Source organism: Callorhinus ursinus, unplaced genomic scaffold, assembly GCF_003265705.2.
Source record: "Callorhinus ursinus isolate GAN/ISIS: 27379988/994484 unplaced genomic scaffold, GSC_fseal_2.0 scaffold75, whole genome shotgun sequence".
NCBI lineage: Eukaryota > Metazoa > Chordata > Mammalia > Carnivora > Otariidae > Callorhinus > Callorhinus ursinus.
Window position 1 is genome coordinate 1,721,721 of NW_027397137.1, and position 13,108 is coordinate 1,734,828.

Below are 13,108 nucleotides of genomic sequence, written 5' to 3' on the forward strand. Positions count from 1 at the left end.
GTCCTATACCTTGAAAGAAAAAAAACAAAAACAAAAACAACACAGAGAAACAAGAAGAATGAAGGAAGAGAAACAGGAAGGGGGAAGGAGATGGAGAATAAAACAGAAGGAGGAAAAATGGAGGGTTTTGTATGAAATGACTCTTTGCGAGAAGTAACAGTATTCCTAGCAAGGTGTTCTGGCATTCCCCCTGAACCCTCTCATGGGTCAACTGCAGGGACTTAGGAAGTTTCCCTGTTGAGTTTTATCAGGAAATCGGAAGAGGTCAACCTTTTAGGATACACATCACATAGAACTTTCTAGAATCAGATCAACGTCTTGGTGCTGCCTGCAGAGGCTTGGCATAGATACTCATCCAGGAAAGCACATCCATGCCAACATTTCCCCAGTGCCACCCCCTCCGATACTTCAAATTGCTTTTTGAGGATACATAATGTTTCAAGCAGCTCTATGCACCTGTGAGAACACATGATGATTGCTAAGAACAGAACGACGTGGGGAGAGTGGACAGTGTCCACTGAGAAAGACGCACTCTCCGTTCCCTGAAACCTACGTTAGGAGGGGGGTCTGCTACGCCCATCATGCATTCTCTGGGGCAAACTCACAGCCCTAGTTTTCATCCTTACCTCCGTCCATCAGGTTGGCCCAGTAAATGACTCTAAACCCCTGGAGAATTCCATTCAAGGCTTCCTTGGAAAGGGTGGACCAGGATATTGATATGCTTTCTGGTGATGTTGCTATGGCTTGGACATTTTCAGGGGGGTAACTGGGCACTGAAATTAAATAATTAGAATCTGTAATAACTGTGGGTAGTTTAAATGGCAAAGCAATACGGAATAAGCAACATTAGTTTAACATTTCAATATGCAAGCAAAAGAAAAAATCACACTCAATCCACAAAATTAAGGGGGAAAAATGAGTACCATTTCCCTATTCAAATAGTATGATAACTTCATAAAATGATGTGAGTTTATGCGTAAGTCCTAACAGACTTCCAGTCTCTCTTTCCAGCTTAACTGCTTCACGTTCAAGGAGGTTGCCCCGGGACTGAGGAGCAGAGAACACTTCTGGTCTTACTGCAAGAGTAGAAAGCCATTGCTTCTCTGGTTTGTTTCCCCATCACTCTCGTGACTGTTTGAAGTTACATTTGCTTTATACAGTACATATCCTCCGCATTTTGTAGCATATGGCATATAAATGGGGAGCCTGGCTATTGAAAGGTGCTGAAAAGCAGACATGTAGTCCTATAGGTTACTCACTGCCCCCTCCCTGGCAAGCCCCTCTTGCAAAACTATACCACTGTGTCAGAGGAAAGACGGTAAACAGACTGAGAGGGGGGCTGTGTGAAATGTTTTTCACATCAAGTTTATCCAGACCTTAAATTCTGTACCTTGGAAAAGGGACAAAATATCAACAGAACCACACACGTCAATTAAGAGTTAGCACTGAGGTGAAAACCAAAAGGCATATGTAATCATGATTGCAAAGATCATGACGCTGGATGGAAAATCCCAGTCTCTGGGTGTCTGGTTTTCTAAGACTTCTCTCCGTAGAAATGGTCAGAAATTATGGATGCAAGTCACCCTGTGCCTCTTTAAACCTATGATCACGTGGCTAACTGCACAAGAGGTAACTGCAGTGCAAATTTGGTGCCTTAAAATCTACACTTAGTGCTACAATGAAGCCCGTATTATATCTCTGCCCCTAACATGGGGTCTCTGGACACAGAGCTCTTTGCTTTTCAAGCACTCCTGGAACAGTCATGGGAGAAGGCGAATTAACTCCTTGTGGTCATTAGGGGGCGCTCAGTCACCGTGAGATTTGCGCCGGGAAGCCTGCTCACTCCTTGCTCTGGTCCAAAGTGTTTGGAAATAGGAAGCAATCACAAAGAGAAAGAAAAAGGAAGGAAGGAAGGAAGGAAGGAAGGAAGGAAGGAAGGAAGGAAGGAGAGAGGGAGGGAGGGAGGGAGGGAGGGAGGGAGGGAGGATCCTACTTAACTCTGATCTGGAAGAAATTTTCAGAAAATCAGATTTCTACATTTCTACATTCTGGTCAGGCTTCTGCAGTCCTAGAGCGAGCGTTGGATGCACTCAGGAAAAGCCCAATTCTTGTGCTTGGAATGAATGAGATGCTGGAGAGGGAATGAATTTGGGCTTTGCAATCAAGCTCTGTCAAGGGCGAGACCCAATCCGTGCAGCTGGTGAGGGAATGAAGGCAGACTTCCCTGGAAGCCTCAGGCCCCCAGGCCTGGCACCTTTGCCACTGCAGAGCCAGCAGGAGCCAGGCTGTGTGTGGGGGGCAGAGTGGCGACCAGAGCAAACCTTTGAGGAAGGGAAGGCGCGAGCAGCGGCCGTCGGACCTACCATCCTCGAGGGTGGTGGTGATGATTTCCTGAGAAGAAGGTCCCGTCCCGGCCCGGTTGCAGGCCTGCACCACCAGGCCGTACTGGGTGAACTTATTGAGGTTGTCCAGGGTGTAAATCTCACTGTCCCCAGTGGTGTCAATACTGATAATGTTGAACTGGAAGTTGCCCCCAGTGCTGTACTCGCGGTAACCTATTTGGTAGCCACGGATAATCCCATTTTGCAAATGTTTCTTGGGAGCCTAAAGAGGAAAAGAAAAGAATACACTAAGGAATCCTGGGGGAACAGCAGGAGGGAAGCCAGCACCCACCGCCTCTTAGGAAAGTGGAATAAAGTCTGAAGGTCATGGTAATAATAGCAGTAGGTGTCCGGCGGGAGTGCAGTGAGGGGTGCTAGCGGCGAACCCATGCACAGCTTGCTCTTGGCCTGGTGCACTTCCTCTGGCATTTGGAAACACCGAGTGCATTCGCAGTGCCTCAGGCCCACCGCCCAGCAACACACAGGCCCACTGATCACCGCACCCTCACCCGGCAGAATCTGCTGAGCTAGAGCTGTCCTGCCAGGTTGTCCGAGGCACTGGGGAGCACAAATGATTTTTTACAACAAGGTCCCTGCCCTTGTGGAGCTTATGCTCTCGTGGAATGTTCCAGAATAAAGGTGTTTCCAGTTGGCAGCTGCAAGTAAAAGGAGTCTGCCACTGACATGAAGGCACAAATCATTTCGGAATCATATCATGGCGTTTTAACCGGGCAGGGGTGAGGCCGTAGTTAGCTACTCTCTGTTAAGGACAGAGGGTCTGCAGAGTCGAAGACAGAACACTTTAGCCAATATCGTGGGTTTTTAAAAGAAACCAAACTCTTTTCAAGTGTGTTATGAGAACAACACAACAGCGATGCTCTAAAGCAATAAAGGTTTTGTAGACTTTCAGGCAGTCAAGTGCTATGTGTGTATGCAAGTGTGTATGTATGAGTGTGTTGTGTCTGTGTGTCCGTGGGTGTGTATGTCTGTGTGTTTCACTACAAACCACGGATTTAGGTTACTCAGGACCATGAAAGGCATTCTCTGTCCCCAAAGTGCTGGCAGTCCAGTTGGAGAGAGGGAGTAAACACTTAGGAAACCATAGGGAATCTCAGGTGTCTAAGTGTCCGGCACTGGACAGCAAAGGCCAGTGGGCATCCAGAAAGTGGCAAGCTCAGAGTGGTTTTGAAGAGGGTGGCCCCCACGGGCTTGGAAGGACGACCAGGGTCTGGGACTGGGAGAGGAGGAGGTGGCGAATGGTGCCTGCAGAAAGCAGCTGGGGGAGGCAGAGAGGCTGGAGCAGAGTGGGGGCTGCCCAGCACACAGCAGTGAGGAATGGGGGCTGGCCAACAGATAGGGCGAGGCCACCGGGCGGGCAAAATGCGAGCCCGGGGAGTCCACACAGGGAGATGGCAGAAGGAGGCTCTGAGCAGCACTAATGCATTTCAGCGAGTATTTATGAATTGCCTACTATGCCCTCCTCCCAGTGGGATCAGATGGTGCCAGTTGTGTTTGGGTGTTTGTTAGTCTGAGCTCTACAGGAACGGTAAAAATCACATTTCTAAAAAGCAAGTTTCCTCATTTTTGGGTTTTTTTTTTTTTGGATTGCAACTGCTTTGCTCAACATCCAGTCTGATTTCATGCATGTACACAGTTCTGATGGAGATCAATAAAACAGTTGTCCAAATCATGACGTTTTTAGTTAACCTGGCGCTGCTGGACCCTGACATGAGAGCTTATCCCTTTTTTACAAGCAAATCTCTTGGCAATCTTGTTTTTCCAGTGATGAGCTGTGAATTTTCACTTTGTATTAAATCGGATCTAAAGACGTTAGATTTTGAGAATTTGATTCCATAGAAATTATCTTACCACAACCACTGAACTTGCATTTATGTCATTTAATTAATAAAATTTATTTCCCTGCAAGAGTCATCTATAAGTGAAATTTGAAACAGATATTTCTTATTTCATATATTTTTTAAATGTTAAATACATTGACCCAAATATAAATGATACATATTTTTAAAGATTGGTTTATGCCCATTAAATATTCTAATTTTTCAATTGGCTCCCTGTGTAGGCTTAAGACCTCCTCAGATACTAAACCCGGATCACAGTATGGTGGTTATGGCATTAGGTCAAGAAACAAGTGAAGGGAGTAGAGGCAAATGCCCATCAGAAAACGTTTACATAGAGAGGCAACCAATTTAGCTAAATCCTCCAAAAGCAGGGGGATCTGCTTGCTGACTTTTAGCTTCTTGGATTTGTGATCTGATTGCACAGGTAGGGTGGAGTCTTCCTTTGTTTCCCCCTCCCATAGATGAATATATATTCTAACTAGCTTAATTTATGATAGGCATTTTTTAAAGATTTTATTTTTTGAGAGAGAAAGAGAGAGAGAGCATGAGTGGTAGGGAGGGGCAGAGGGAGAAGCAGACGCCCCGCTGAGCAGGGAGCCCGATGCGGGACTCGATCCCAGGACCCTGGGACTACGACCTGAGCTGAAGGCAGACGCTTAACTGACTGGGCCACCCAGGCGCCCCATGATAGACATTTTTAATCAAAGGAACATTTAACAAATCACATGAAGAGAAAGTACTGTTTTCATGCACAAAAACAAGCCAAAACTCCACTATGTCAGGCAAAGTTTATGTTTTATTATTACTTTGTAGGCTGGATAGTCAGATTTTCCACTTAGGGATGTGTTTACATTAAAGAAATCCTTGGAAACATATTGAAAACTCAGATCTCTTTTTAAAAGTCCATAAACAGAGGAATTCTGCACGTTCAGTATAGGAAATTTTAGGGATAGTGGTGCAAGTACCAAAGGGTTTTTGAAAGTGACCCTGGAGACTTTCTCTGAGTTGAATGAATAACAAGCCGGTGTGGACAGGGCGTGTGGAAAAGTCTGGCAATGGGCTTCATGTCATCCCAAGACAAATTAGTGCATAATATACTTAACTTTAAAATATGTTTTGGGGGGCACCTGGGTGGCTCAGTCAGTTAAGCATCTGCCTTCGGCTCAGGTCATGATCCCGGAATCCTGGGATTGAGCCCCAGGTCAGGCACCCTGCTCAGCGGGGAGCCTGCTTCTCCCTCTCCCTCTGACCCTCCCCCTGCTTGTGCTCTCTCTCTCTCTCTCTCTCTCTCTCTCTCAAATGAATAAATAAAAAATCTTAAAAAAATAAAATACATTTTGGATAACGCTTTAAACATCCATGCCTTTGTGTACGCGTTTACCTGGGATAAAGGTAGATGTCTGTAGGGGAGAAATCCTAATGGGGAAGGCTGTTTTGGAATACAATCCTCTGGCCATTAAATATCATCAAATTGTGATTGACAAAATGGATCAAAAATAATTGTTTCATGAAACCATATGAATGAAATTAATGGTGGAGTAGGAAGAAAAGAAAAAGAGGAAATCAGGTAGAGATCTTGAACATACTTTGAATCTTGGTTGCAGATACTGGAGAAGGCAAATTTCCTAAGATACCACTTCGATCATGCCCTCTTCTCCCCAAATCTCAGCAGTACCCGTTGTGAGATTTAAGCCCAGCTGTAGTCTTTCCAGGCTAATGCCCCCTGGATGTTCCCCGATGACACCTAGGATTCTCTCTGGATCCTTGCACAAGCATGGAAATTCCAACTCTCTTGTGTTTTCCCATCTCATGAAAGCCCTCATCAGAGACTGCTCTTCTTCCTCCTCTATCGAAGCCCAACTCATTCTCCAAAGCCAGCTCAACTTCCAGCTCATCTGCTTCTTTTGCCTCCATCCAAGGAGTTCTCTCTCCTCTGGCCTCCCCCGCACTCACTGATTCACCATCAGCTCAGTGAAAGCTGATCACTTCCGCCCCCTCCTGTGGCCACTGTTCCATATCGAATGTTGGGTTTCCAAGGACTCGATTGCAAGCTCCAAGGGCCTAAGGATTCTCACAAACATGTTTGAAATCTCATCCACTCACTTGTCCAAAACAGGGCTTCAGCACAGTGGACATTCTCAGAAAACGTTCCTGTAGATGCTGAAGAGAATGGTTTTGAGCATATATGAGGCACAGAAAAAGTGATGGGCAGGAATGACGTCAGTTGCGGGTTTATAATTTGACTGGGTGCAGGGCCAATAAGAACGGTTTGAAGATAAAAGAGCTGCCCGGACTGTAGGTCCATGATGTAGCTGTTGACCAGAGGCCTGGACTGTCCAGTACAGAAGGATCTCTCAGGAGCACCGTGCAACTTGGATCCAAGTTGAGAGCTGGCTTCCATGTGGTCACTCAGCATGGTGGCTCATGCATCAGGATGACAGATCCAGGTGGGATCTGGAGGGGTCCAGCTTCACTTCCCAGTCCCCGTCAAGGGAAGAAAATAGCATCTGAGGAGCCAAGTTGTTTGGACAATGTCATCCTTTCTCTTTTCCTTCTTAAAGCAGGGATTCTGGAGACTTTGTGCACTTGTTTGGCCAGCTCATGAGTGACATGTTTTTAGAATAAAGATCATTTATGACAGACCCACAGATTTATAGCAAATCTCACCTGGCAAACAGTCCTCTTAATACATATTAAAGGAAGACTTTGGAGAGTAAGTGAATGGAAAAATTTAAAAAAAAAAAGAAAAGAAAAAAGAAAGAAAGTCCAAGGCTCACTGGATATTGCAGAATTCAACAATCTGAGGGCCTTTCTGCTCCAGAAGATGCTGTTATTTACAGACCGCTCTGATTTACACGTGTCCTGCTTCTACCTTCTCTCAAGCCCCTTTGAGTGCGCTGCAGTTCTGGGAGAAGCCCTTCTCTATTCACTGTTGTGCTTTTCATGTCGGGGTTAATTATTTTTCTGTGTTGAATCCTACTCTTCCTTTCATTTACCGTTGGATCCAGTAATGAGCCTGGGTTCTTTCCGTTTGTCTCATTGATCTGCCATCTGGGGAGCTCTCTCCTCTTTCTAGCCCTGGCATTTTTCTCCTCCTGTAGTCTCCCTAAACAGCCTTCTTCCATCCTTCCAGGTGTCCTTCCTCCAGCCTCTGGTCCCTGGTCCAACACCCACTTCCTTTAAGAAACTGTCTCTTTTGATCTCCATGACAACAGTAGTACGGCGTCAGTGGATCTGTGGTTTGCAAGCGTCTGTATTTTATGTGTCCATCCAAATGAGCCTTGAAGCTGCCTGTGGCAGATACAGAGGTCTTTAAAAAGTCAGTAAGAACAGGGATGTGCAAATGCTCACAGCACCATCAAGGATGTGAGTGATTAGAGCAGGCCTCTCTTCTTTAGAAAGCCACAAGCCAGGTCCTGTTTCTGCACACTTCCCTCCCCCTTCCCAGCCCAGGTGAACGGACTCTGCTCAATGCCGGGATTCACCCGCTGACCAACCCCGAGAGCTAAAACCTCTGCTGCAGATTTCCGCATTCCAAGAATACCACATTACTCAGGCAGGTTGGGTAAGTCAGGTGAAAAATGAATTGAACATTCTCCTTTGGGATTCTTCCAAATTCCCTTGAAATGTAACCTGTCCTCATTTCCCGTTTACTCTTTCTTATCTTCATGTACTCCTTCCAGGCCCCGTCCCTATGCCCCAACATAAATAGCAGCTACGCGGTAAGCTTGCGCAATGAATGGATGCCTTCAGTGGAACAGTAGGAACTGGCGCCTCTCCTAGCCAAGGGGAGACCTGTGAGTGAACCTATGATTAGAGCAGAGCATGGTGCTCGCAGGGCCGAGGGTTGGCATGGGGTACCGTGGAAGAGAAAAGGGAGAGGATTCCCAGAGAAGGGGCATTTCATCTGAGCTTCTAGGAGGACCCGCCATTGTTGAAGAGGGACAGCCTTAGCGGAATGCAGTCAGCCTCCCCACAGCACCCGGGTGAGATAACTAGAGACGACCCCGGAAGGAACAGCCCCAAGTGATCCTTCAGAAGGTTTCTGTGCTGACCGTGTGGGTAGAGATGGCATGAGCTATTCAGTCCAGGTCTGAGATGAATACAGAACTTTGAACTAGGCACAATATTGAGGGGCCAAGAACTTTGACTTGAAGCTGGTAGTCACTGTGTTCTCATCGGATCTGGCAGCTGGGGAGGAGGCGGCAGCCAAGCGTGTGCTCGGTCTTGGAAAACACATGTAGAATTTTAGAAACAGGCTCTTACAGTTTTATGGGATGAAATTGAGGTTAACTATTGCATAACAGGACTTCATTTATTTAATTTCTAAAGTGTGTGTGGGGGGGTGGCTCTCATTTCATTCATTCATTCATTCATTCATTCATCCAACCAACAAATGTGTTGAAGAGCTACTCTTGCTGGGCCCCCTCACTTTTCTGAATTTCACTGTTGTTTGCATGCCACACTGTCTGGTAACCCCACACAGCATTTCTCACCAGCCTTAATGGCTTATCCAGTGTTTTCCGCCAAAGACCTAACAAAGGAATTCATAGCACGTACGCAGCCCCCACCTGGTGTTATATGTATTGCCTCTGAGAGCTGGTCTCCAGAATATCCCACATTTAATGTCAGGGCCTTTAGATGTCTTAATGTTTCTGAGAAACAATGTTTCTTGCCCGGAAGGGTGATGGCTCACAGTGTCCTAGAGTCTGGGAGTGGAGTCTGCTGGAGAGAAATGACACAGAGAGCGGAGGTGTCCAGGTTCAGACCAGGGAAAGAGCAGGGAAACAGTGGGGAGGGGCTGCATGAGCTGTGTCCACGGGCCACCAAGAGGCATAGCCAGGGCCCAGCCAGGAAACAATGCACCTGGAGACCGTGAGGCTTTGGGAGACAGGTCTCACCTGTGTGTCTAGACATTTCACAGGCAATGTGGATGCAGAGGGAAAGGGGTTTGGGTTAGGATGCCAAGAGGACTCCAACTATTTAGTGGCAGCTGACTGATCTCAAAGGGCTTGGCTCCTCCCATGTAGACCGGAGAGACCCAGCCTGGAGTAGCTACCCTATAGGTAATGGAAGCCCCTGGGGATGGCAGGGAGAGGTGCAAAACACAGCGTTTTCAATGGTATTTGATTCTTTGTAAAGGAATGGTCGCCTCAACCATACGAAGAATTGCTGCTGTCGGTCTTTGTAACTTCTGCTAGTGGTAAGGTCTGTCCAGAAGGACCAAAGAAGATCCGCAGTTCAGAAGGAACTGCAGAATGAAAGGAAGCCTTTCACTTCATGCCTGGAAAGAGTCCCTCGGTGGTTTAACCCTCTTCCAAGTAACAGGAAACTATTTGCGACATATTCCACCGGCAGGTGGCTGCTTCCCAGGGGTCATCATGTTTGGTAAAGCATGGTGGACATGGGGCCAAGTCCTAGGGCCTGTCTATTTGGCCATTTCTTCTATATGGCCCTTAGCTAAGAATGTATAGATATATATTTTTTTACATTTTTAAATGGCTGCAAAATTCAAAAGAGGAAGAATATTTTGTGACACGAGAAAATCACCTGCGCTTCAAATGTCAGCGTGCCTGAGTAAAGCTTTACTGGCTGTCTGCTTCTGTGCTAGGGTTGGCAGGGCTGGGAGTTAAGACAAAGACTACGTGGCTCACAAGGCTGGAAGTCTTCACTCTCTAGCCCTTGACAGAAACAGTTTACAGACCCCTGGAGGACACAGCGCTGCGGACTGAATCAGTGTGCAGGGCACGGGGTAGAATACACGGGGTGGGCTGGGGTTGGAGGTGGGGGGAGGATGGGCGGTGAGCACTGGTGGGAGGAGAGGCACCTCCATGAGAGGAGGCTCCGAGAGAGGCCAGGGCTTGGTGGCGTCAGTCCCCTTCCTTGCTGGGATGGCAAAGTCCTAACCTGTGTCCTGTCAGAAGACCAGCAATGCCTGCATCAACAGCAGGCTTTTGGTCGCGGATTTAATATCTACCATGTACACTTTATGTCATGATTGAGGCATAGAGGGGCTTTGCTTCCATAGAGATATCTACCTTTGTCTCTTATCTGTGCTTGGGTAATGAAAAGCATTAGCCCCAACTGAAGGAATTTCAGACATGAACACTCATGAACGGATAATGGAGAAGAGCATCGAGAAAGTGTCCAATAGGATCATTTCCCCTGTCAGCAACATACTATCCTGGATGTGGGATCCCTCAGGGACCACTCTGGTTCTCAGATGGAGGACGCACCTGACACCTGCCCAAATGCTGAGACAGCGAGACAGCCACAAGTCCTGTACAGAGCCCCCGGGAGTGACAGTGCCCATTCTCTGCCTCATCTTTTCCTTTCTTGGGAATTCTGACTTCCAGAAGTCAGTAAGAATACACCTCCTGAATTCTTCTGTTATTTAGATAAAAACAGGGCTTATATCCAACTTTAGATTGTAACTTTCAGAAAAAACAAAAAGGATAACATCTCTTTAAAAGGTAGAATTGCTTCACTTCCTATATTTCTATGATTACTCAAATTACATAGCACTTTTATTTTACACCTCCAGTTACAATTTTCAAAATTTTAGAATTTTAGAATTAGCACAGAAGAATGTGCTAATGGGAGGAATCCATCACGAGAGTTACAAGAATGTAAAACTCGTTTTCAAAGATTTTGATACAAAGAGGAGTTGGCTTTTAAAGATATTGTGGGAGGTTACCTTGAGATAGACTTAGTTGGTTATCTCTTAGCGCATTAGGTTAAATGTATTTGTACTGGCAAAATGAATCTGAAAGCATACATTGTGTTTTTCTGTTCTGTTTCATGTTACTATGAAAATGAAATGTGGAAATTAGATGCAGAAGAGTCTCCTACAGCAATTGGCTCTCGCTATCCTGGCTGGAGTTCTTCCTGAAACAAACCACAGAGAACTTTGTCCAGCCTGGTTTTAAAGGATAAAAGGAACATCAGATTTCTTCCTTTGCCTTAGGAGACATGTCCGTGACATAACAGGTGTCATCTGATGTCTGCGGAATTCTTGGTTGGGCATGTTTTCCTTTATTCATTTGATTTTTCCTTCTAACATCCGGGCTCATTTACTAATGTTTCTACCCTATTTGATTTCTGGGATAAGATGAGAAACGTGTTATCAGCAAGATGGCTTAAAAAGTGCTCTCTAAGAAAATGAGGCACATAAAATAGTGTATATTCATTCACTCACTCGCTTGATGGATGCCAACTAGCTCATTTATAATACTTAGCTCCATATTCACCGTAACTTGAACTTCTGATTTGCTCTGTTAAAAGTGGAGTTAGTATTTTATGAGAACCAGCAAAACTATAACCGAGACAGTTTTATGAATATTCTTCTTAAAATCACTACCCACCTGTCAATTATGAGATTATTTAAATTTATTTATTTATTTATCGGCCCAGCAAACCTCACAATCTTTACATTTACTGGGGTGTATTGTTAGCACAAAGGGCTATGCTATCAAGCACCACCAGGGGGCAAGCATCCAGGGTGGAGATCAAAATCAAGGCTGTCACTCGAGGGCCCAACCTGCAGATTCTAAGGTGCCCTCATGTCCTTCATCGTCCCTGTTATCAAGTCAGTGCTGAGAGGCTGGTAGGGAAGATAATACTCATCACCATGTTTACGTTTTTATGATAAAATGAAAAGAACGCTCTGAACGGAACTAGTGGAAAGGGTTTGAGTTTCAGCAAAGACAAAGTAACTTGCTTGAGGTCATTTTTTTAGGTATAGAAATGGGAGTAATATCTAATTTTCCTGAAGTCTAATCCAGTACTTTTTATATTATATTATATTATATTATATTATATTATATTATATTATTATTATTCTTATATGCAATTTACTTGTTATAGATATATTTAACTTATGTTAATCCTACTTTATGCATAATGAAGTGTTGTCCAGTGATATTTTTGTAAATAGTCTTCATTTTAAACTGAAAGTATTATATATTCTCATATATATCCCTGTAAGATTTCATAGCTAAAATTACGCACAGTGTACTTAATAAACAACTAAGTAATTTGCAATATTATCCAACCACGAGCAATTTTTAGCCTCATGTCCCAAGTTTAGGATCTAACTGACTTGTAAAATGTGATGTTGATGTATCAGACAAAGAAGGACGGACGGCTGGTCATCAGTTAATGTCCAGAATGCTCTTTTAGTTATGACCTCTGATTCTTACACATTGTTTGTATTTGTATCTTGACAGTATGTTCTCTGTCAGGGCAAAAATACCATCCTTGTTTCCTGACTCACTGTAACCTAGCAGTTTATAATCTAACAGCTCTGAAACAGACCCACGATAGTGCCTGCTCGCAGACGCCTTGCCTTGTCAGGTTCATCCAGGCTCAGTGTGAAGCTTTCAGAATAAACCACCTGAAAAGACTGCCCCTGATGAATGGAGATGGCCTTGGTCCTAGCCCTTAGTCCAAGCCCAATTTGCGTCCTGCCAGGGTCAATTAACTGGAGCGGTACACTGGGACGTGCTTCCTATACTGAGTCTGAGCTAACCTCTCCAGCATGCCCGGTGTCAGACCTGGATCGACACTCCTGACAGCTGAGCAGCCTTTGGAAAGGGAGCCAGCATCTTTTTGCCACACTTGGGGTTTGGGGACCAAGAGAATTGCCTGCTTAGGTTGGGAGGCCAGCCAGGACCCTTTGGGAGGCTGGCTTGAGGCTCTTCTCTGGGACAGAGAATGAGGGTCACTGGTGAAGGCCAATCACACGTCTAAACCAGGAGGGCTAATCCAAGGGGTAGATGGAGAGAGATGCCAAATATATGCCAAGTGGGGCAAATAAGCAATGAGTCGTTTTATTAAAGGGATTTGTGTATTTTATACATGCACACA

General features: G+C 45.3%; 1 protein-coding gene across 1 annotated transcript in view; it reads right to left on the bottom strand.

The window, feature by feature from the left end:
- Positions 1–13,108, bottom strand: part of DSCAM (DS cell adhesion molecule) — an 822,687-nt gene that overhangs the window by 94,443 nt on the left and 715,136 nt on the right. The window contains exons 17-18 of the mRNA XM_073887019.1: positions 2,364–2,604; positions 627–773 (exon numbers count right to left, since the gene is read on the bottom strand). Of these exons, the coding sequence (XP_073743120.1) occupies positions 627–773; positions 2,364–2,604 (388 nt within the window). The remainder of the gene's footprint in view (positions 1–626; positions 774–2,363; positions 2,605–13,108) is intronic.